The 25,116-nt window shown below is 34.1% G+C and overlaps 2 protein-coding genes across 2 annotated transcripts; both read left to right on the top strand.

Moving 5' to 3' along the window:
* Positions 1–768: 768 nt before the first annotated feature.
* On the top strand, positions 769–12,659 carry LOC127961970 (ATP-dependent Clp protease ATP-binding subunit clpX-like, mitochondrial). Its single transcript, XM_052561299.1, has 14 exons — positions 769–1,121; positions 1,664–1,815; positions 1,960–2,077; positions 3,043–3,197; positions 3,302–3,464; positions 5,255–5,296; positions 6,476–6,652; positions 7,055–7,219; positions 7,309–7,397; positions 8,115–8,279; positions 8,438–8,740; positions 9,790–9,882; positions 9,996–10,102; positions 11,491–12,659. Exons 1-14 carry the CDS (start codon positions 1,067–1,069, stop codon positions 11,579–11,581), a joined length of 1,875 nt encoding a protein of 624 aa, XP_052417259.1. The 5' UTR covers positions 769–1,066; the 3' UTR covers positions 11,582–12,659.
* A 1,681-nt stretch (positions 12,660–14,340) lies between these two features.
* On the top strand, positions 14,341–25,054 carry LOC127961971 (ubiquitin-associated protein 1-like). The gene is made up of 6 exons (XM_052561300.1): positions 14,341–14,819; positions 16,467–16,609; positions 18,188–18,754; positions 21,673–21,870; positions 23,593–23,694; positions 24,213–25,054. Exons 2-6 carry the CDS (start codon positions 16,478–16,480, stop codon positions 24,345–24,347), a joined length of 1,134 nt encoding a protein of 377 aa, XP_052417260.1. The 5' UTR covers positions 14,341–14,819; positions 16,467–16,477; the 3' UTR covers positions 24,348–25,054.
* Positions 25,055–25,116: the final 62 nt, after the last annotated feature.

The following is a 25,116-nucleotide window of genomic DNA, read 5'->3' as shown; positions in this document are numbered from 1 at the left end:
TTATTTCTTATTATATTTTCTTCAAAATAAAACAAAATAATCTGTAATACCAATACCATGCACTAGATGTCTGTATAGTCATTTATATTAATTCAGGGCTGTGAAATTCTTAATTAATAAATGTTGTTGTTTTAAAAAATAATATTTGACCTTGAAGTAATCCAGAAGTAATCCAAAAGTAATCAGTTACATTACTTTCATATTGTGGTACTTGGATTACGTTACTGAATACTTTTTTTATGAAGTAATTAGTAACTGTAACTGAATACATTTTAAAAGTAACCCTCCCAAGCCTGGATATATATGAGTTATATATTATGAGTAAAACCAACCATGCCACCTTAGGGGCACCGTAAGTAAGTTAGTTAGTTAGGTGTCCTATGTAGACTGCAAAGTTTTTTTTTTTCAGGGTGTTTATTTTGTAATTTATCTGTAATGAACAATAAAAAGTATTTTTAAAAAGTGTATTGACACTCAAACGCACATTTTGTACTTTTCTCTGTACACTCTGTGCAGTTTTATGACCGTGTGTAATAATACAAGGGAGTAATGTTAGTTGTTGTACTGTAGCTTTTGTGATGGACTTTTTGTTTCCGCATATTGTAGAAAACTCACTACTATCCGACTCACTGGCTTTAGTAATTTATTGATTCATTTGACTCACTACTAAATCGGTGACGAAAGTGATTCATTGATTGACCGATTAATTGACCATAATGATTCTTTGAATCTTTGGAGATTGATTCGCTGACTCAGATGATTCTCGGTCAGAATGATTCAGTGACTCAAAAGTGTCATCAGTTGTTTACTCGTATCAGTGTATTTGCGCAGACAGCAGTGTGGGTTTAGTTCAGCTGCCTACATCAGCTCTCAAAATAACGTATTTCGTTTAGTAATGTGATTGATTGCTATTTAATTCACAGATTGAGTTTAAGTCATTTATTATCGCCGGGCCTGTATTGAATGGCTTACAGTGCGTTAACGTTAGCTCTCAGCTAGCGCTAACCTTCAAGCGCTCCTCAAATTCAACAGATTCAGTTCGTCAATCAAACAACAACACTCAAACATGTCGTGTACGTGTGCTTTAGCAGCGAGAAACCTCATAAATTCAGCTCATAAAGGTAAGAAGAAAGTCATATTTTGAAAAATATTGATGTTTGTATGTTTCTGAGTTTGGCTAGCGCTGCTGCTAGTGCGCTAAAAATATAAACAAACCATAATGATGTAAGTAACTATTATACATTTATATAACGTTATATAATACAAATTAGCTTTCAATTAGAAAAATGCATTTTAACGAAAAATGTTAATAACTGGACATTTGTCAACTAACGTTTCTACTGCAGTACACATGCGCATTGTTTATATAATAAGATTATTAAAATCATAACCTATTATTCTTATGAATTTATTCAGTCGTTTATTGTATGTCATTAGTTAGTTTGGCCTGGTGATTATTTAAATTATTTATTGGACGATTCATAAAAGGAAAATAAATGAATTGTTTTATCAAGACTTCTGTAGACAGATTAGAAACATTATTTATCTTATGGCTTGGATTTGTGTTCCAGTAAAGTGTGATTTTTGTTGACAGATGCTCTTCAAACAATATGGCTTCATACCATTATTGTTATTGTGAGTGATGTTTGTGTTAATGACACAGGGATATCCAGCTCCAGAATCCAGTTACTGTCACTGAGCCGCCCGGGAACTCTTGAGGTTCGTCTGGGGCGCCGTGTCCCCGTGAGGTCATTCTCTGAGACAACTGTGTATTATGCTTCAAAAGATGGGATGAAAGATGGAGATGGTGGAAAGGTAGGATGACAAATATGCGGCGTTACATGCATACACTTCTTGTTCTCTGACAACAAGGGTCTGAGAAGGAAGTAATAATTTTGCCAGTGTAATTCTTTCTCTTCCTGGAAATTGTGTGTTTTTTATACTTTGTTTCCTTTTAAGAAATCAGTTGGTGAAGGAAGTGGAAAAAGAACCAGCTCTAGTAATTCGGGCAAAGGGGGAAGTCAGCTGAGATGCCCCAAATGTGGAGATCCTTGCACACACGTAGAAACATTTGTTTGTGAGTACTTCATTTCATATAAGGTTTTACTTTTATTTTTTTATTATTATCATTACATTTTATTATTATTATTTTTTTTTCATTTTTCATAAAATATCTGTCTGCTGTGTGTATTACTGGATTTCTCAAGGTCATTATTATTATTTATTTATTTTATGTATTTTCTTTGTGATACTGACCTTGTTTCCGAAGGATTACGGTTTCTTTTGGCCTTGTGTATGTTTAAGTCGGCCAGAGTATTCACTGAACTAACTGTTCAATGCTAAAAATAAATCATACACAACAAGTTGCTTTTTCAACTGCTGGTGCTTTAATTAGTAACATGGTTTAAAAGTTGCCTAGTTAAAAGTAAAGATTGAGATTGATTTTAACTGCAATTGTATTTTTTCTTGTTTTAAGACTTTCTTTCAAATCCTCTGGTTTGCAGACTTGTTTGTAGTTGTTTGAAATAATAATAATGATAATAATAATAGGGAATGCTATATGCATAGGTCTATAATAGCAGAGCTGTAATGTCAAAGTTGTACTTTAAAATACTGCAAAATAAAAAAAGATTGTTCAAATTTAACCAAAAAATCACTGCTATAGTATTTCACTGTGAATTAATAAATTGTATTCAAAAATGTAATTATAATGTAATTATATGTAATTTTATTTTACAGTACAACTGAAATTACAGTTTTAATATAAGATGATTTGTGCATGTTGCATTCTAAAATAAACATTATAAGCATCCTAAGCTCAAGAGATGAGTTTATGCAGACCTTTAGACACTGAAAACACTGGATCATGAGCTGCTTGAGTACCTTGGTTCAATATAAAACATGTAAACTATATTTTAATTAAATTCGGCCTTTGAGATTTGATAATCTCACTACGCAATGTCATGATTATGGTTTTAATTTGATTAATCATGCATATCTTAGAAAAACAACACTGAGGAAGATGTTATTTCTCTTTTGCAGCATCAACTCGCTTTGTGAAATGTGAAAAATGCCACCACTTTTTTGTGGTGCTTTCAGAAACGGACACTAAGAAGAGTTTGAGTAAAGACCCAGAGTCTGCAGCAGAGGCTGTCAAGTTGGCTTTCCAGCAGAAACCCCCTCCGCCACCTAAAAAGGTGAGTATTCTTTTAACTTTGAGATTTTAAAGCAATGTAACACACAACGTTAACTGGTGGTTCCCATCTTTGTGTGTAATGTCTCTGTTTTTGTTTTCTCACAGATCTATGCTTATCTTGATAAGTATGTTGTGGGTCAGGATCATGCTAAGAAGGTTCTGTCGGTGGCCGTGTACAATCATTATAAACGCATCTACAACAACATGCCGGCAGGCTCCAGGCAGCAGCAGGTGGAGGTGGAGAAACAGACCTCCTTCACTCCTCGAGGTTTGTACTTGCAGAGATTGTGGATGTGTGTTGAATGCACATAGAAGGTAAGAACAGGTGGTTTTCATTCAATGGTTCTTATGTAAGAGAATGTAGCAATTTAGAAATTAATCTGTTTCAGGATACAAATTATATTTGGTGTCCTCAGGTTTCACTCTATCAGCTGAAAGCTCAAAATGGAGATGTGACTCTTTAGTAAAACACACAGGTTTTTGTGCTTTGAAGATTAAAAGTAAAACGAATCCAGCTTTTAAAAAAATATATGTAATATTCGTTGAAGTTTGCTTTTCTGTTACATATCAAAGTTTTAATAGATTGTTCAAATCCCTAAACCTAAATATGAGAATAATCTCATAAAGAATAATTCACACAAAAATTTAAATTTGCTGTTTATTAACTCACCATCAGGCCTTCCAAGATGTAGATGAGTTTTTGTTTTCTTCGTCAGAACAGATCTGGAGAAATGGAGCATTTCATCATTTGCTCACCAATGGATACTCTGCAGTGAATGGGTGCCGTCAGAATGAGAGTACAAACAGCTGATAAAAACATCTACTGGTTCAATGGAAAATAAATCTCACATTCAGATCGCATTTATGGTTTTTTAGCTACGGATCGGGTTGTTTTTCAGATCAACAAGAAAAAATATTTAGCTTTCCATTTATTACTTTAATATAATAATAATAATTTAGTATTGAAATTTAATAATTAAGTGTAAAATAACATTGCATAGTGTTCAATTATAAATTGAATATATATTCATCTTTATCAAAGCTTTTTTTAAATTTTTTTATTAGCATTTATAACAGCAGCTGTTATTTATAGGCTGCTTTTCAGACCTGGGGAATCAAATAAAATTAAATGTTTCAGTTTTTCTAAAAAGGTAAACATCTTTTAGCTATTTTTAGTGGAAACAGACAAGCCAATATTGCAGTGTAAATACAATTGTCTGATTCGGCATGCCACTGACAGAGTATTTTAAAAAAGAAAAGAAATTTTTACTGTTTTCTTTTCAAGCTGTATTCTTCAAATACGCCTACAGTGGTATTTTTCATAATGTGGAGATGCCTTCACACAACATCAACACCTTCGTGCAACTGCGTTTATACAGCAAGCTGTTTCATTGGTCCTATTCACACCGGACAATGGACCGATATTATATCGAAGTAAGTGCGCATCATTGATCATTGTTCTTGCTAAAGAAAAAATGTTCTCATTACATGAGATCTGCAGTTTAGTTTAAATATGAATTATTAGAGCACTCCTTGCTGTCATTAAAACGTAGCATGCCACAAGAAAAGTGATCAAGCAAATCCACTACAAATATGTCTAAATTCATGTCATTTTGGTTTAGCTTCTGAGTGTGTATAATCTCCATTAATGAGAGTGGAATATTTAATGTAAATTTGTATATCGTAATGAAACCTAATGAAAAGAGTTTAAAACAGCCTACGCACATCTCTATGCCCAATTTGTGCGTACGCAATGTTTATACATGAGGCCCCTGATGCATGGATCCACTGGTGAACAAGTGATAAAATGCTAAATTTCTGTTGTGATGAATAAACAAACTCATACATAGTTCATCTTGGATGACATAAGGGTGAGTAATTTTTAGTTTTTGGGTGAGCTTTTCCTTTAAATTGTGTTTTTTTTTTTGTCATGTTTGAAATAAAGGACTCCATTGTGTACTTCTTGAATTGAGAAATGAGTTTATTGATTAGACCGAGGTTTCTTGTTGTGTGAGAGTTGATAGTGATTTCATCGTAACTGTCCTCCTTTCTCCGTAGAGCTAGAGCTAAGACGACGGGAGGATGAATACAGGTTTACAAGTAAGTGTATGTCAACACCCATAATCTGCATTATTGTCTGTGTCATTTAAGCCATTTCATTTTTCTAAACTAATCTGTTCTGTGATGTTTTAATTTTGCTTTGATTTTTGTTGGGTGTGCCAAAAAACATGTAGTTAGTTTTTCCATTTCCTTTAACCTTTGTCACTGTTGATGTGTGATATTTATGCATATTGACGTAAGTGACCGTGCATGGATTAGAAACAATACTGGTTTGTTTTATCAGATAAACAGAGAAGGAGAGTTCCCGAGTGACCTGATTTAGCTGCTAGTTCATGTGTCACTCTTGTCATATGCAGCTTTCAGAAGTTCTTGTCACAGGAAATCCCTTAAGATCCTGTGAATAGAGCAGCTGTGCACACTAAGCAATTTGACCTTACCAGCATCATATGAGTAATCTTAAAATAACAGATGACTACAGCGCCAAAATATGTACTTTCTTTTTGCTAGCTTTTATTTTTAGATTTTTTTTTTTTATGTGAGTTTGTCATTAGTTTTTTTTTTTTTTTTTTTGTAAATATATATTTACCTTTATTTTTTAATATTAGTAATATTGGTTTTTCTAAGCTAGCAATTTGATAAATGTTTTTATTAATTTAATTTTAATTGATTTTAGCTCTATTTTAGTTTCTGATTTGCTTTATGTTTTGCTTTTTTTTTTAACAAATTGTCTCTTAAAGAAATGTTCGGTTCTAATGTCTAATTAATACTAATCTGATTCGACATCATATATGCTGTCATATACAACAAAAAATAATTTCAGTTCATCCCTCAGTTTGATTGAGAAAGTTGGCTATTAATTTTGCCTGTGTAAATTTATATTGAATTTATCTTAAAATATTATACACCTTTATATTGTAAAGATGGTTTCACAAACGGTTTTTGAACATCTTGTTATAGATTGCCACAGTAAGTGCATTAACATTAATGTAATGAGTGAGGAGTTTATATCTGTGGAACATTCATTTTAAAGGTCTTATGTAAACTGGTCTAATTATGTAAGACATAAAAAAAATTTGTTCAAAGCACTGAATTATTATATACGGTACATGATGAAAATTCCCTGAAAGTCAGAAGTCATTTCTGAATGCCCTAAGCTCCAAAAAGTAATAATTTGTGTTTTTTATGTTTGTTTTTGCCTTTGTCATTTGATTTGTCCAGAGCTGCTGCAGATCGCAGGGATCAGTCCTCACGGAAACGCTCTGGGCGCCTCCATGCAGCAGCAGCTAAACCAGCAGGCACCTGCAGAGAAGAGAGGAGGAGAAGTGCTGGACTCCACACACGCTGACATCAAACTAGAGAAGAGCAACATAGTGCTGCTGGGCCCCACCGGCTCAGGTGAGACAGAAACACACTTTCAGTCTTGTGTACATTATGACACTTGTAAAAGTTAGTACTTTTATTCAGCTAAGATGCATCAAATTGATCAAAAGTGACAGTAAATACATGTAGAATATAACAAAAGATTTCAATTTCAAATAAATGTTGTTCTTTTGAACTTTCTATTCAAATCAGCAAATCAGAATATCAGAATGATTTCTGAAGGATCATGTGATGCTGAAGATTCAGCTTCAGTCATTTTTCTTAATTGTAACAATATTTCACAATGTCACTGTTTTACTGTATTTTGATCAAATAAACACAGCCTTGGTTGGAATAAGAGGCTTCTTTGAAAAACATTTAAAAAAGAACATGGTAATGTATTGAATAAACTAGAAACATACCTAATCTGTACTACAGGGAAAACACTTCTGGCCCAAACGCTGGCCAAATGCCTGGATGTTCCCTTTGCGATCTGTGACTGCACCACCCTCACTCAGGCAGGTTACGTGGGAGAGGACATTGAGTCAGTCATCGCAAAGCTACTGCAGGACGCCAACTATGTGATCGAGAAAGCTCAACAAGGTAACACTTCCTGTGACGTTTAACCACAGGCCATGTAGTCCAAGAGTTTGTTCAATTCAACTCTGATTTGGATGTTGAAATTGTTTCAGGTATCGTGTTTTTGGACGAAGTAGACAAGATAGGGAGCGTTCCTGGGATCCATCAGCTAAGGGACGTGGGAGGAGAGGGAGTGCAGCAGGTGGGTCGTTACAAATGAACCAGACTCCATGTCCTACGTCACACACTTCAGATATGTCACTGATATTCAGCTGAACTTTGCCCTAAATCACACGAATGCTCACATGGCTGTTAAAGATTAACAGAAAAACAGTCCGTTACTCTTGGAATCTCACTTCAATGAGTGAATTTTTTTGATTTTTTAATCACAAACCAAAGCTTTAGATTTATTTCTGCAAAATGCTACCAAAACATGTTTCCTCTGAATTTTGAGTTCACATCTTATTGTTACTTTTTGTTTCTACCATGAAATAAAAAAGTAATGCTATTTTTTTATCTCACAATTTATATTTGTATATATGTGGAATTCATATTCATATACACTGCAAAAAAATGCTTTTCAAGCTTAGATTTTTTTGTCTTGTTTCAAGCAAAAACTCACTTAAGTTTGACTTTTTTTATGAAAACAAGAAAACAATTTTTATTCTAGAAATTCCTTCTTGATTTAGTAACTTTTAGATATTTTGGCTGGAAACAAGAAATAAATCTTTGCTTGAAAAGCATTATTTGCAGTGTTTATGCTTTATTTAGTTGTTGTTGTTAGATTTTATCTTGTGGCTTTAGCAAGCTTCAATAAAATGCTGCTTCTAAAATATTTTTGTCAAAATAACGATTTGTGAATTCAGATTTGTGAAGACATTGTGGTGATGACTAACACATGCTTCATTGTTTTTGATAGGGTTTACTGAAGCTACTGGAAGGCACTATTGTTAATGTTCCTGAAAAGAACTCAAGGAAGCTGAGAGGTGAAACTGTCCAAGTTGATACCACCAACATCCTGTTTGTAGCCTCTGGAGCGTTTAATGGCCTTGACCGTATCATCAGCAGGAGAAAGAATGAGAAGGTGAGTAATAACAGGATGTTGACGCATAACAACAAGGTCTTAATCACACAGTGATGCGAGATCTTCTCAGTTAATTAATGTTGGTGTCTAAGAAGAGTTTTCATGACTGAAAATGATGTTTATGTGATCTAACTGTTGCCTTGATATTCTATTTGTAGTACCTTGGGTTTGGAACACCGTCTAATATGGGGAAAGGTCGACGGGCGGCAGCAGCGGCTGACCTGGCTAACACCACGGGTGGAGAGGTGGACGCAGTGGCCGAGATCGAGGAGAAGGACCGGCTTCTGAAACACGTGGAAGCCAGAGACCTCATTGAGTTCGGCATGATTCCTGAGTTTGTGGGCCGTCTTCCTGTTGTGGTTCCACTGCACAGTCTGGATGAGGAGACACTGGTGCGGATCCTCACAGAGCCACGCAATGCTGTTGTGCCTCAGTATCAGGCTCTCTTCAGCATGGACAAGGTTGGTGCCTAATATACAAACAGCAATGAAGTCATGTGCCTATCCATGTGGTCATAATTATTTCCTGGGTGCACAGTTATTATTGTTAACTAAAATAAAAACTACACTAAAACCATAAAGAAAAAAAATGTTCTGTACTGGAAATAAAGGTTTAAAAATTATAGTTAAAAAATAAATAGTTATATAGTTTAAAAATAAAAAACTAGTTGCCAAGGCTTCTTTTCTCATTTACTTTTAGTGTAAGAAGTACTAAAATAACTAAAGCTGAAATAAAAGTGTACTAAAAAAAAAACTATATAGATACGTAAAAAAAAATTGACAAAAACATAAAAAACTTTAAAATTGAAATGGAATTATAACTACAAAAATACATCAGTAATACTGTACTAAATCAACACTGCACCTAACCCTAACCTGTCTTATTACCTTTTAATCACTGTTGTCATTTTCTAGTGTTTAAATTAATTTTTCATTTATTTATATTTTTTTATTAGATTATTAAGCAGATGGTTTATAGTGCTTTTAATTCATTAAATATCTACACACTAAATAATATAGTACAGTAGTTCTCAAACTTTTTACACCAAGTACCACCATAATGAGTAACATTAAAATACAGTAGCATAGTAGGCAAAAACAAGGCAGTTTTATTCCTAATAAGAATGTTTATTATTGTGAGCCGCTTTAAAGATTGTAAATACAGTTTGAACATTACCACTGCACTGTCCTTACGTACAGGTAAATAAAAAACTTAAATGATTCAATTAAAATGAACTGTATCTTAAAGTTAAATAAAAACTATAGTAAAACATGGTATAGGTATAGGTATAGTAAAAAATAAAAATAAAATAATAAAGTAAAAAATAGACCGTATTTGAAAACACGGGTATCATTTAGCCACCTTGCAAACTATTTAAAAGTGTTCAATATTCATTTAATTCAGTGATTCCTCTGTGTACCGCATTTTGAGTGTCAGTGAGATGGTTTAATGTAATGCGGAAAAAAAAGTGAATCATGAAGTGTTTCTGAATATCTTTGTTTTGTATTAGTGTGATCTCAACATGACACCTGATGCCCTGAGAGCGATTGCCAGGCTGGCTCTGGAGCGTAAAACCGGAGCACGTGGGCTGAGATCCATAATGGTAAGAGAATGCTGTTTTGTTGTTTGTTTTGTGACGTTTAAACTTCCTCAAGGCATGCTGGTATAATGAGGTGTGCTCTTTTGAGGTCATAAGCTGCCACTGTTTCCCAACAGGAAAAACTGCTGCTAGATCCCATGTTTGAGGTGCCACATTCAGATATCGTGGCCGTGGAAGTGAACAAGGAAGTAGTTAAAGGAAAAGCACAACCACAGTACATAAGGTGAGAGCTGACATGACCTTGTTTGTTATTTTATCATCTTGTGTGTCTGCAATAAAGTTTACAGTCTTTTTTGATACACATGGAACTATGGACTCTTTTTATGCCTGAAGTTATTTTTAAATGCCTGGGTAACACTTTATAATAACTGAATGCTATTAATCATTAGTTAAGCATCAGGAAACAGTTAATTCATCATTTATAAAGCATTAATGGACATTTATAAGCAGTTTATAAATACAGATATAAATGCTTTATACCTGATTTAAAAGCATATCTATAATGTATTTAATAATTGTTTTTTCATACTTCATTAATGATCAATTTATCATTTCTAAATTAAGTATAGCATTATTTACACACCAGTTATTAAGGAGTTGTCAGTGGTTCATAAGATCACTTAGAAATTGTAAATAAATGATAAATAAACTATTTAAATGTGCATTCATCTTTTTATTCAGACATACAGTACAGTTACTTATAGTGTTAATAAATGGTTTCTTAACATGTATTTCTACTGTAATTCAGGGTTAATTCAGGTAGTTATAAAACATATGTAGTTGTTAGTTAACTATTTTTGTGAGCTCATCTAAAGTGAGGACTATTTATGCCTTGTAAAGCTTTTACAAATGAGATTTAAAGGCTGTTAATATTTATGTTCTGTATCACTGTGTTGTGTTTGTTTCCGTTTTTTGTTTAGAAGATAACTTTAGATGAGCTCACATAAATAGTTAACTGACCACAACTAAATGCTTTATAACTACCTGAATTTACTACATTTCTTGTGATCATATGAATCACTGGCAACTCCTAAATCACTGGTTTGTAAATAATGCTATACTTCATTGAGAAATGATAAATTGATCATGAATAAAGTATGAAATTACACATTATAGATATGCTTTTAAATCAAGAATAAAGCATTTATATCTGTATTTCTAAACTGATTATTACTGTTTATTAATGCTTTATAAATTATGAATTATCTGTTTACTAATGCTTAATAAATGATTAATAGTGTGCAGTTATTATAAAGTGTTACCATTCGTTTATATATTTATTTGAACTGTAATACACGTTGCAATGAATTTCTTTTTATCAAAAATAATAAAAAATACTTATAATAAGTAATACTTATAATTCAATAAATATTATTCGAAACAAGAAAAAAATCTTGATCTGTTCAGTATAATTTATTTTTATGCAAACAAATAATGTTTTCTCATTCTGGGTTCAATAAAAACTTCTTAAACTGATGTTATTATGTACAAACTGATAAGTAAACCTGCACACATTGCTGTCACTTTGAATGCACTGCCTCATTCGATTAATGGCACTTTGTGGTGATTTTAATTAGTCCCGTTGACTGTACTGCTGTTCTTTCCTCTCAGAGCTGCAGCTAAAGACTCTTCTGAGGAGGAGTACGACTCTGGAATCGAGGAGGAAAACTGGACAAGACAGGCTGATGCCGCTAAGAACTAAAAACTACAAAAACCCGGTTTATAGTCAAGACTTTTCTTTAGTTGATTGTTTGCCTCCTCGGTTCTCCTAAGGGTCCATTTCTCACTATATGCTTGTGATGACTTGTTGCTCACTTTAGTACTACATCTTATTCCTTGAAAATATCCCAAATCTACTCTTACTTAGAGAAATGTGAAATTAAAGTCAACCAAATTCTCCCCTGACACTTTCCTCATAAAGAGATTGTTAACCGTATGTGAAATGTAAAGATAATTTTATTTTATTCTTATTAACTTGATCTTGTAAGTGATTTTATGAACCGTTTGATTGGACGCCAAACAGAAAGCATAGAGGGCTTGTACCAATGTATGTTTGACTTCAGATTCCCTGTGTCTCTCTTTGCCAAGCTTGGAACAAAATTATATGTTTGTGTCGCACTGGTCATGTACTGGTTATATTGATATAAATAGAGTACTTTATAAAGCTACAGCAGATCACTTTCATAAAATATCCCAATATGCCCATGGTAAAGCAGTTTTTGTAGCTGAACCACGTGTGTTATAATCAGAACCCCATCTGAATATGTATTTTATTAAGGTGTGTTTAATTGAATTAGGTCTCTGAATGAGCTGGCTTTTTTCTTTTTTCATTTCCTTCAATCAATGCTATGGGATTTTTACATGTCATTTTTTTCTAGTACACTCAAGCTGCTATTTGCATTAGGATAAGGGTCAAGAAAATCAGTAACTGGCTGGAATTGTATTGAATTGTATCAATGTGTTGTCTTGATTTCTATTGTTATTCACAAAGTGGCCCAGTGATGGAGGATTTATTTGTATTGGCCAGATTAAAACAAACTGTACACAAGTAACTTTGATCTCTTTGCGAAAGTTGTGCATCGGTGAACGATCTCTTGGTGTAATTCATTTTAAATCGCTTCACAGAAATAGATTATTTTTATTTTGAATTGCGCAGTTTGTTACGGGATATACTCTGATTAAGTGCAAGCCATGTATGCTTTTAATCCTCACCCTTCAAGTCAAAGCATATATGTACAAAACAAATGTATGCAGGAATAAAATGTAAATATTCTCACTGAGCAATGCAGGTCTTTGCTGTATTTTAAGGAACACTGCAATAACAAATGGAGAAAGATCACGCTGTTTCAAACCTGTGTAACTTTCCCTCATTGAACACGTTATCCATTATACTTTAATGTCCCAACCATTCATTTATTATAATGTCCCATAAAATAAACAAGATCGCAAGAAACGACAGAAGAAAGAAAAAGAGAAGCTGTTCCAGAAGTAGCTAGAGGTGGATACAGTGCTGTTTGGATGTAATTTTACATGTACATCTGTCTATCTATCCGTCCGTCTGTCTATATATCTTTCTTTCTATCTGTCTATCTGTCTGTCTGTCTGTCTATATATCTTTCTGTCTATCTGTCTGTCTATATATCTTTCTTTCTGTCTATCTGTCTGCCTGTCTGTCTGTCTGTCTGTCTGTCTATATATCTATATGTGTATGTGTGTATATATACGGCAACAACATAAACAAACGTTACTGCGGATGCACGCTTTTGTGGCCTTAACTTGACTTCCGGTAGACTTCCAAATAGAATCAATAACAACAGCCAAGTAGTCCCTCTAGAGTAGATTATTTTTGATACCAAGCAAAATATGTTTTCTGCATAAATCTGACAGCCTTACTGAAAAAGCAAATTCATTCTCTGCCAGCAGGAGGTGCATTAAAGTGTGAGAAAAAGATTTTCCCCAGTAAAGGCTGTACATAAAACAGCGCTGAACTCACAAACACTGCTTTATTAGGTATAACATGCAAGATGAAATGAAAATGATAGAACATTTTCTAATGATAGTCTTCCTTTAGAAATGATATAAAAACATCTAGGCCTCATTTTGAATTTTTAATGTGCAGTACATGCTCATGTTTATTCAACAAAGCCTTTTGGAAAATCGGTCCGTTTTGATATTGTGGCAAGCCCCACAAATAAATAAATGTATGAGAAACACATCCTACAGCACAACTACCTGAGCCCAACTTCAGTCTGCTCGTCACACTAACTTTAACTGCATTTTTAGTTGGTTCCATATCCAGACTGATAAACAAACACAGACCGGAAGTTAACTTAGGACCAGGTGCATGAGCCTGATGAAACCGTCTATATATATATGTGTGTGTGTGTGTGTAATATACTATAATAGCCAATGTATTAAAATGGAAATGTATTTTAAAGTCGTTATTTCACTTCATTCAGCTTTATTTGTTTTCTATCTGTTTTTCTCTATATATGCACACTACAAATGTAAAATATGCATGAAACAATATAGGTCCAAAGCAAGTTTCCTGATCATTCATTAGGCTTGTTTTCCTAAAAACACCACTAGTTGGCAGTGTACTCATGTTTCTATTTCAGTATGTGCTTCACTGTATGTACAGATATATATTTAGTGTAGCACATCTTGAAATAGTACAGAATAAACCTACTGTTAATCTTTTTGTGCAGTGGTATTTATATGGCATGGCACTTCTTTCCCTGTTTCATTGTTAGTAAATGCTAAATTCTATAAATATACTATAAATACACATTTTCATGAAAAAAAAAAAATATATATATATATATATAATTTTTTTTGGAATTTATTATTTTTTATATATATATATATTCTACATATTTTATTTTCTTTTTTTCTTTTTTTTTTTTTTTTTTTTTTTTGCTTAATGGTAATGATAACATGATTCTTCCTAAACTTCATACAAATAATGCTATGATGTAAAGAAAATGCTTACGTTTGGGGTGAAATATGAAATGTAGAGGTTATTGGCAGAGATTCCACCCATTTATCTGAAGGAAGCTAAGTCTATTAGCAGTCCTCCCAAACACATCACATGTCGTTCTGTGAAAACGTCAGAAGACTGATTACATCACATTGTTTTCCTGTGGACCGCTTAAGACAATCAGGCTGATGGTGTTGTTTACAAATTATAACACATCTCGAGATGTACAGATACATTACGTTTGTGTAATATTCTACATGACAACGTAATTCTTTACTTGGAAAATAAAATAAATGTGAAGGTTTTTCTAAATGTGGATGGTGTAGGTGTGAGCGGCTCAGGTAAACAGTTGTCAGTGGATTAGTGGAGCAGAGGAATCAAGACACGGCTCTGTGAAGAGTGACATTAACACTGTCCACAGCACACCACTGAGACCAGCCGCACGCAGGAGACCCAGGAGGTGAGGAAACATTCAGCACTACACACCACCGACGTCTAGTTCTGAGTAGAGTTTGTGTGAAGTGGTTAGTGTGCTTTAAACTAATCACTGAAATTTAATTTGATAAACTTAAACTTTCAAAATGCATTTAATTACATTCATTTGGAATTCTTCCTTTTTTATATAACATTCAATGCATTTGTTATGTTCATAAGTCATTATTTTCATTAATTTTATCAGCTTAAATGAAAGCTGTTTGTTTGAAGTGTATGTAATATAAATGTAATGTAGAATTTTATATTTTTATAAATGTTTTATAGTATTTAACTATAATATAGAAATATGTCACATTTTGAAAATATAATAAACCTTTATGCAGATATTACATGAAACATCTTTTTTTTTTTTTTACAGTAAATACAGTATGTTTCGGAATTGCAGTATGTTTTTAAAAATACAAAATGTAAAAAGATTTTCCAATCAATAAATTTGTTATCCATTTATTTTTTCTGTTATGTAAAATTAAGCAAACTGTTTGTAACACTTTACAATAAGGTCCTGTTAGTTAATGTTAATGATTTACCTAACATCAACTTATAATAAGCATTACAGTATTTAATCACCTTAATGTTAATTAATAAAAAAAATATAATACAACTGTTCATAGTTAGTTTGTGTTAACTTGGGTACATTAAGTAACAATAACAGATATAACTTATGATTTTATTAATCTAATAATAAATGCTAAAATGACATTAATTTACTTTCTTCATTGTTAGTTCATGTTAACTGATTAGGTTAGATACTAATGCAATCTTATTGTAGAATACTACAATTTATAGAACTTTTTATTGTTCTTTCTTGCACAAGAAGAAAAACAACTTAAGAGCTTACTGAGCATCTGGCTGTTAAGACTCAGCTCAGATTGAAAATCTAAAACCATCTGGTGAAAAAGGTGAGGAGCAGCATATTAGGAGCAGATCTGAGCATCTGTCCAAAGTGAAGAGCGTCAGCAGCAGGCCATCTGGTGCAGGACACTGACTTCCCATTAACACTGGGACTATAACTATAACTACTTTAAGACAAACTATAACTAGTCTTGGGAAAAATGCATCATCTCTTCCAGTAAGGTCTCTGACAGGTGTACATGTGATGATGAAGCATGTGTGATGTTGAGACGGTCAGGTGCTCGAGTCTCAGTAATCTTTAATCCCTAATCCTCTAGTCTCCTTACTATTGTGTAACAGGTAAACAAAAAAAGAGACGTTTCAACCAAGCGTAGAACACATAGGTGTTTTCTGAGAAGGGGGAAAAACATACAAATGTGTTTTTTGTTTGTCTGTTTGTTTGTTTGTATTTTGTCTTGTTACTACACTACCCGTCAAAAGATTAAAATATTTAAATGTTTTTGAAAAGTCTCTTCTGCTCACCAAGGCTGTATTTAATCGATCAGATATACAGAAAAATCTATATTATCATGAAATATTACTACAATTTAAAATACCTGTTTTCTATTTGAATATATTTTAAAATACAATTTATTCCTGATGCAAAGCTGATTCTACTCCAGCAGTGTCACATGATCCTTCAGAAATCCTTCAGATGGTGTAAATTTAAAACCCATAGAGATCTGGGGCACAGATGTCAGACGTTTCTTTGTGTTTTCAGATAAGGGTGAAATGTCCTGTCTGGATGAGGTGACCTTTAAGATCCATCTTGGCTTTCTTGAGGATGTTAAAGAGGAGGCTGAGCTCATCACAGCTCCAGAAATCGTTTTGCCTGACTACCTGAAGATATTACAGGAAACTGAGGTATGATGCTCTCTAAAATGCATGTTTTTGACCTGACGTGATCTGTTGGCATCAACTGCATTCACATTGTGAAAAAATTGCAAGTATTCTTTTCCTGAGCCATTTGGGATCTACTTTTAACTAGCCGGTGCCAAAGTGAATTTTAGTGGATGTATGAAGTCAGTTCTTATCAGTTTCACCGAGTGTTTTCTTACAATAATGTGCCACTAACATTTGACCACCGTAATTCTTTAGATGCAAATTAACAATTGCTGATTTGCATTTATGTGTATATAGCCAGAAAATGAATTTGGATAGAAACTCAGATTATTTGTTTCTTTGATGAACTTTATGTGTTCCATTCAATTGTTGTTTTATGGGGTAAGCTATTGAAACAAAAATTTTTTTAGGGTGATTTATTATTTCATGATTGCTCTAATTACACTGACATGTAATCTGTGTAGTACACTGTTTGTTTAACCCAGAGGTGTGCGAATGACTTGAGGACCATGTCAAAAATACAGTACAATTATATCTCTGATTACAAAAACTAAACAGTGAAGGTGAAAAGAGTTCTTGGGACTCAGTAATCATTGAAATATTGTTGATGTAATTGTTACTGTAGATCCATTGGGATAAAATGCCTAAAATTCCAAAGGGTTTGCTGTGTGTTACTGGTCAAGGTATTTGCAAAGAAAACATACCACTGTCAGGGGTTATTACAATCGAATCAAAATAAGCTAATGTGAACCTTTTATGGCTATGTGTTGAACTTGAGTTTCTGTTAATTCTTCGTCATTTGTCCCACGTCTGTCCAAGAACAACATTGTGTACCTGCCTTAGAGCATTGCACGCTTTTTGCATTTAGGACTTGTTGTGTAATATTTGGCTGGTGTGAATGCTTCTCTTTTTCACATCTGTTTTGTGGTGCTCAATGATTCATAATGCTGATAACGGCAGATGTTAATAATATTCAGAGGGATTCCCGTAGCAGTAGCTCAGCATATATTTAGATGAAGTTTAAGTAACTAGTGTAACTCTTGAAACAAATCTTTCTTTATGAGGGCTAGTCAGTGCAGTATTTATGCAGTTATTAGGAATTATCCCTAATTGTGTGTATTTATTTGTTTTGTTGATGTTAGTGGTCTTGGGCTTTATACTGACACCCCTTGGCTCGGATGAAGAATCACGCAATGTGCTTTTGCTGAAATTAATAATTACCTTTGAGCTTTGATTTTAAAATCTAAAAGTGGGTATCGTTTCTATTTAGCATTTATAGTTAGCAACAGCCCATGCAGACAACTTATATCTGGAAAGCTACATGACTTTCTGAAGTTTTTAAAACATTAGGCATCATGCATTTGCTGACTTAAGAAATGGTTAATTGGGCATCACATGCACAAAACGATTGAGGATCGCACACTAGAAGACTTTGAAGTTATTCCTTGAAAGAGATGCATGACATTTTAAAATATGTGCCTTCATTTGGTGGATGGAAACATAGCTATTGTTTTAGATGTCATCAGATGATGTTTGACATTGATGTAAGTGTGTGAAACTCAACTCTAAAGATGCCAGGTTTGTGTTTTGATGTTTCAGTATGTCTTTAGCCTGGAGAACTGGGTTCTCACGGGTCTCCAGGGTGGCTATCCAACCCTCAATCCCCGCTCTTCCTGTGAGCCTTCGGCCACCTGTCCTCCATACTGGATGATGTTCAGCAGCCCTCAGGAGAGCAGGTTAGCCAGCCGCTGGAGCAGTGACTTTTGGGAGCCCAACCCTCGTCCCCGCAGCCGCAGCTTAAACGCGGCCCACTACCGCACGATGAACGCTCGAGTCAAATTCACCATCTCTGACTCAGAAGATGAAGAGTTTACAGAAGAGGATGGTGCCGCTCTTGCTGACAGTGAAGCACAGTCCAAGCGGGGTGGTATGGGTTTTCCAAGACAGGGGCCAGGGTTGAAAGATTTGCCTACTTGTGGATCGTCTAACTTCCTCAAGCTGCCTTCACCTTGCAGCCTCGCCGCACAGCACCAGGAGACGTCGTCTTCCCACTGCAGGCATAACTCACCCAGAAGAAACTTCAATAGGAGTCAGAGCTCTGCTGGTCGTACTAATGCATGTCCCAACAACCTGCAGTCTGAATGCATTTACAGTCCTACCCCAAAGGTAAGACACCATCTTCAACTCTTGCAGTCTGCCTCAGAGTCCAAACTTTGGTTATGAAATAAAGTGCATAGTAGAGTGCATTGTAGAGCACTAGAGTGTTGATGTATTTTTGCAGGCCAGCCTGGAAGTTTGCTTCACCCTGGCTCTCTTGACAAAAACCCAAAAGGATTTTTCAATTGGTTTTTGGATTGTTGCAGAAAATAAGGTCCATGTCCAACAAGAGTTTATGATTACACACTTTGTTTATCATGGTAGTCTTAAATCTTTTTTTTTTTTTCTTGAAGCCTAAATACACTTGGCAGAATTAAAAAAGTGTAGGCTGTGAACGAACTACACTACACTCGCAAGACATCACCATCACTTCAATCTTTATTTAAAAAAAAACATTTCCCTGAAAGTTTAATTTAGAATAGAGTGTGACTTTAAACACATCGAGGCTGTAAGATAAGTGAGTAGATTTCTTGTTCTGTGTGATGTTTAATGTCCCTGTCAAACTCTAAACTTGTCTTTTTACAAAGTGAAGAATTGTCATAGAGACCAAATTTGACTTTTGAGATCTCCTGTTGTAGTAATATCTGTTGTTAATGCTAAGCAAAATACATTTATTGGTCTTTGGTTGTCAGTGGGAAGAGTGGATCCTAACCAAGTGGTATTCTTTTGAATTCAGTGCAAGGGGACTTCCCACATTTCTGCGCACATCCTTCTCAGGATATAAATTTCACTACAAGTATAAAGTGCAATGAAGTACAAAGTCCAATGAAACACAAACAGACACATGGTTCATTTAGATGCCCAAAGGTGTGGTTTAAATTAACTGCAAATGGCAGGTCATTAGTGGCTCTGTGACAATAAACATTTTAACTAAACGACACTCCTCTTTACTGTTTGGGTAAGTTTTGATGTACCGAAATTACAGTTTGTACTCTTTGGGTAGTATAAATACAGGCAGCTCTGCACAGACAACTAATTTCTTTAATTTATTTACAAAATATTTTTGCATGTCTATGGAGAAGAGCTTTTCACAGTTGCCAATTCACTGAAGTTTTTAATAGTTCAAAGCTCACAATAACAGTTGTCCATAGAAGGCAACCGTTGGCCTTACTATAAATGGATTTAACTGCTGGTCTTCCAGAAGCATTTAGTCATTTCTCACCATGTTCCGGAAGGATTCATTGTAAATCTTGAGCATATATGTCTTGCTGTGACTGAAAGGTATTTTGTTGTTCCTCAAGAACAAGCATCCCATTCAGTTCATTCAGACATTAGACATAAATGACTTCCCCAAAGTATTTCTCTTTCTCTCTCTCTCTCTCTCTCTCTCTCTCTCTCTCTCTTTTGGTTTGGTGCACATTTCTGCAATGTCTCAGAAGATGAACTAGCTAATAATAGCGAATGCTAAGTCTTTTCCTGGAATCTTCCCAAGCTGCAGCAAATTTGTCTAGATTAGCGAGTGGCAGTGCTTGGAAAATGTCCTTCTCAACAAAGCTACGATTCAAGGTTATGCCTTTGTTGAGAGTCTAATCCAACACGTTATTAATGCTCATGACATCATCTCCTATAGGCTGTGTGGTCACAGTGCACTGGATATGGCAGGGGGCTTGTAGTTTTTGTTGTTCACAGTTACAGAGTTTTGGAAAGCATTAAATGCATTTTCCAGGAGTTTAATGACCTTTGCTGTTGTTTTATTCCATGTTGGGCTATTTCTTCCAGGGATCACTGTGACTCATGTGCTGAAACTCTTTATGATCTTCAGTGTTTGAATGGCTATAACAGGGTCACTTAAAATATGGGAATGAACAAATTTACCCAAAACCCTATAATTCCTAAACAAAACCTCAAAAAAAACTTTAATGTTGATATGGCTATAGGTGGCGCAATAACAAGTTAAAAACTATACAGTATTTACCTAAAATTGCCTAAAATTGTTGTTTTTATCTTGCATTTAGGTGGTTAGGTTTACTAATTAATATACATTATATTTTTATGCATGAAAATGTTGTCATCAATTACTCACCTTCAAATTGTGAGGGTTTCTTTATTTTGTTGAGCACAAAAGAAGATCATTTGGAGAATGTTGGTGACCAAACAGTTGATGGTACTGGTAGCATTGACTTCCATATTATGGAAAAATACTTTGGAAGTCAGTGGATAAATACTGACAGAATTTACATTTTTGGGTGAACTTTAAGGTGCATGGACCTCTGTAATTATTTTTTTTAGTTTATCCTTCTGTAGCTCAGCTGGTAGATAATGCCATTATTAACACCAAGGTCATGGGTTTGATTCCCAAGAAATGCACACACTGATAAAATGACATCTGTAAATAACTCTGTAAATCACTTTAGATAAAAGGGTCAACTGAAAGCACCGATGCAAATGTTTTCAGAAAATATGTAACCCTGCAGCACAAAGTCTTAAGTCACTGGAGTATATTTGTAGCAATAGCCAAAAATACATTGTAGGGGTCAAAATTATCAATTTTTCAATTATGCCAAAAATCATTAGGATATTAAGTAAAGATCATGCTCCATTAAGTTATTTAGTAAATTTCCAATCGCAAATATATTAAAACTTAATTTTTGATTAGTAATATGCATTGCTAAGAACTTAATTTGGACAACTTTAAAGGCGATTTTCTCAATATTTAGATTTTTTTGCACTCTAAGATACCAGATTTTCTTTCAGATTTTATATTCAGCTTTCAGTTGATATATAAATCTCAATTTCCAAAAATGGACCCTTATGACTGGTTTTGTGGTCCAGGGTCACATATTTAAAATGTTGTTTTTAAGTATGAATCGGACCTTGCACCAACAATAGTGTGTTTATCATTCTAGATATTCTCAGTATTGTGTTTCCAGCCCTCATCTCTCAAGGGTACTGTGACCATGAAGCACTGTTGTTGTTGTTTTTTCCAGGCCCAGGGTTCATCCTCCTCCCCGGCGCCATCACGGCCTCTCAATTCCCACGCTGCCATCCTGGACTCTTCTGTGGAGCTGCTCTCTGCTCTCAGCCCAGAGGAGAGGGAGCTGCTGGCGGCCGTGACCGAGCGGGGCTACCCTCTCCGTACGGCCATCATCGCCCTCCAGAAAACTGGCCAGCAGAGTCCAGAGCAGGTCAGTGAGGAGTCAGTGTGAAATAAAAGATGGGATTCATTCATGGGTCGAGATGTCATGCTGAGATTCTCTGCACTGTCCATGGTGTATCACAGGGGAAGGTCAATTAAAGTGCATGCTGGGTTACCAGTGTAGTTCAATTACGAATGTCTGTTTATGAACATGCACATGAATGCTTGATCGCATTAATGTTTCCAATAATCATAAAAAAAAGGATTGAAAGGATTGAAATGCCTTGTAATACTAATCTTTTAATTTCACTGAAATTAAAGAAATTAAAGAAATTGTTCAATCTGAAATAAAATAGAAATAATAGACTTAAATTAAAATATTAAACTTAAAATACGTAAAAGAAAATCAGAAATGCTGCCTTGGCAACTAACTAAAAATCGATTGAGCTGAAGCACTAAAATGTTGATACTAACAAACAAGAATAAGTTCTTATTCAAAATATTAATAAATACTATATAATATTCTTAATATTAACAAATAATATTACATATTTAAGAAAAATTGCCATACTTTCATTTGTTGACTTGACTGAAAATGTTTCCAATACTAAAGCAAATATTTTTGGAGCTTTTAGAGACTGATATAGTTTCCTCAGTACACTGAATGTTTTTACATTCATTTAACTCCTCAAAATAGGTTATGAGTTATATTAGTTATATAATATAATAGTTGTTCAACTCAACAAAGCTAATTACAAAATCACTCAAAAGTAAAAAAAAAAAAAATATATTAATAATCTAAATTTGAAGTGAAATCAGAAAATGTAATAAAGTCTTATTCACAATATTAACAAATCTGTAAACGAATATCAGTGATAAAATATCTCTCAATCTTTTGGTTTGGCGGCTGGTATAAAGAATGATGTCTAATTAATATTTTTTTTAATATATAATAAATACTTGTATGTAACTAATATGTTTATTAAATTAATAATAATAATAACTATTATTATTTATGCTGTTGTTACTTTTAAAGCAATGTAAATGATTCAATTATTGTTGTTGTTATTATCAACTTCAATTAGTTTTTAAATAAAAATATTAATAATAACTACAAAAATGTTAATTTATTTAATAATAAATGCTACTCATCTTAAAAGTGCATTTTTACCAATAATAAAGCATTGTAGTCCGTAGGAATTACTTGGATTTGTTCTAGATCATTGGATTCCTTGAAAGCCGTTGAAGCGATGTGTTGATGTGTCTGTGAAGTCACTGACTGACCAGCCAAACCTGATTCATTTGTATCCAGCTGTATCCTCAGTTGCCCAGTGAGCCACTCAGCATGACCTCAGACAGCTGCTTGGGACGGATGATCAGATTTGAATCAACAAAGCTCATCCTGTTACAGATTAATCAGACCAGCCGCTCCTCTGTGACTCTTATCCACACACTTCTCACGTTTCACGCCTGAGCCTGATATCCAGTCTGATCATGAATTATGATCACTCACATTCATCTAATGATCTTTCAGAAGTCCACAGCTATGATGACGTACTGTGTGCCTGATAACCGCATCAGTTGATCTAATCACTTAGTGTTAGGGAATTAACCAGTGCTCCCTAGAAGTCCATTAGAACTCCACCTGGCCTTGTTTTCATGAAGCTTTCATGAGGGCTTTTCTGCACTCACGTTTCCTGCAGTTAAAGTGATCTGTGTTGTGTTTGTGTTCATGTACAGTATGAAGGACTGTTTATTTGTTCTCTTGCAGATCTTGAGTTATATGGTGGCGTGTGATCGGTTATGTGAACTCGGCTACGATGAAGCTCAGGTCGAAGAAGCACTTGAGATGTTTCAGAACTGTGAGACTAAGGTATGTATATGACTTCTTTTTTTAATGTGCTACCACAAATCAGTCTCTTCTGCTCGCCAAGGCTGCGTTTATTTGATCAAAAATACAGTAAAAAGCAGTAATATTGTGAAATATCTTTACAGTTTAAAATAACTGTTTCCTATTTGAATATAGTTTAAAATATAATTTGTTCCTGTGATGCAAAGCTGAATTTTCAGCATCATTACTCCAGTCTTCAGTGTCACATGATCCTTCAGAAATCATTCAGACATTTATGATTATTATCATCAATGTTAGAACAGTTGTGCTGCTTCATATTTTTAAGAAAAGAGACATTTTTTAAATTCTTTGATCAATGAAAAGTTGAAAAGAATAGCATTCGTTTGAAATAGAACCTTTTGTGTCATGAAATGTTTTTGTTACTTTTCATTAATTCAGTGCATCCTTGCTAAATAAAAGTGTTTATTATAATATTTTTACCAACTACGAAGCTTTGAATGTTAGTGTATATTGTAACCTTATTTGTTCCTCAATTTTAGGCTGAGGAGTTCCTTCACCTTCTTGCTCAGTTTCATGAAATGGGCTTCCAGCAGAACGCCATTAAAGAGGTTCTTCTGGTGCATGAGAACCACAGAGAGCGAGCACTGGAGGAGCTCATGACCCGTGTGGCCTGATCCAATCCGTCTTATGATGCAGTGAATTAGTTGCGATCGTGGTTTGTGCTGTTCACCGAGCTCGTATAGCTGTTGCTTGTTTATCATATTCTGCACTGTTTATTCGTTGCGCATTCTAGACATGTGTTGAGGCCTTAGGGAAAAGCACAATTTGACAGTCGACACCACAGAATGGCTCTATAATAATACGGTTTTATAGTGTTTTCCATAGCAATCAAACTTTTTGTTGCTTTATTTATTGAAATGTAAACCACTGGTATTTATTATGTTAATTTTCTTCTTGGAATTCATACAATTATTAAGCTTTTAAAAATGCACTATAATTGTAAGGCCATATATATATATATATATATATATATATATATATATATATATATATATATATATATATATATATATATATATATATATATATTTGGACTCTTTAACATCATATCCATCTTTCCAGTTTCTTTATGGTGCCTCCATTTACTTACAACTGAAAACCCAAAATGAGACAGTATAATCTGCATTATTTCTGGTTTGTATTTATCTAAATGTTTTTGTCAGCCGAACCCCTCTGACATAATATATATACAGTATATACTGGAATTACCCCTGAGGTTAGTATTTCTATAATTTAACAACACATTTGCATATTTATGGTGCTATGATGTTAGTTAATGGTCAAATGACATGCAGGAAAACAAATAAAATATTTCATCATGTGTGTGTTTTATTTGGGTGTTTTATTTATTTATTTATTTATTTATTTTTTGGAATACATTGC

The sequence above is a fragment of the Carassius gibelio genome, chromosome B7 (genome assembly GCF_023724105.1).
Source record: "Carassius gibelio isolate Cgi1373 ecotype wild population from Czech Republic chromosome B7, carGib1.2-hapl.c, whole genome shotgun sequence".
NCBI classification, from domain to species: Eukaryota; Metazoa; Chordata; class Actinopteri; order Cypriniformes; family Cyprinidae; genus Carassius; species Carassius gibelio.
This window is presented reverse-complemented; position numbering and strand designations above follow the sequence as displayed.

Coding starts and splice junctions, on each gene's coding strand:
- LOC127961971 (XM_052561300.1), top strand. CDS start 16,478: ATGTCCTGTCTGGATGAGGTGACCTTTAAGATCCATCTTGGCTTTCTT. Junction 16,610..18,187: donor AGATATTACAGGAAACTGAG/GTATGATGCTCT, acceptor TTGATGTTTCAG/TATGTCTTTAGCCTGGAGAA. Junction 23,695..24,212: donor TTCAGAACTGTGAGACTAAG/GTATGTATATGA, acceptor CCTCAATTTTAG/GCTGAGGAGTTCCTTCACCT.
- LOC127961970 (XM_052561299.1), top strand. CDS start 1,067: ATGTCGTGTACGTGTGCTTTAGCAGCGAGAAACCTCATAAATTCAGCT. Junction 5,297..6,475: donor GGATGAATACAGGTTTACAA/GTAAGTGTATGT, acceptor TGATTTGTCCAG/AGCTGCTGCAGATCGCAGGG. Junction 7,398..8,114: donor GAGGAGAGGGAGTGCAGCAG/GTGGGTCGTTAC, acceptor TGTTTTTGATAG/GGTTTACTGAAGCTACTGGA.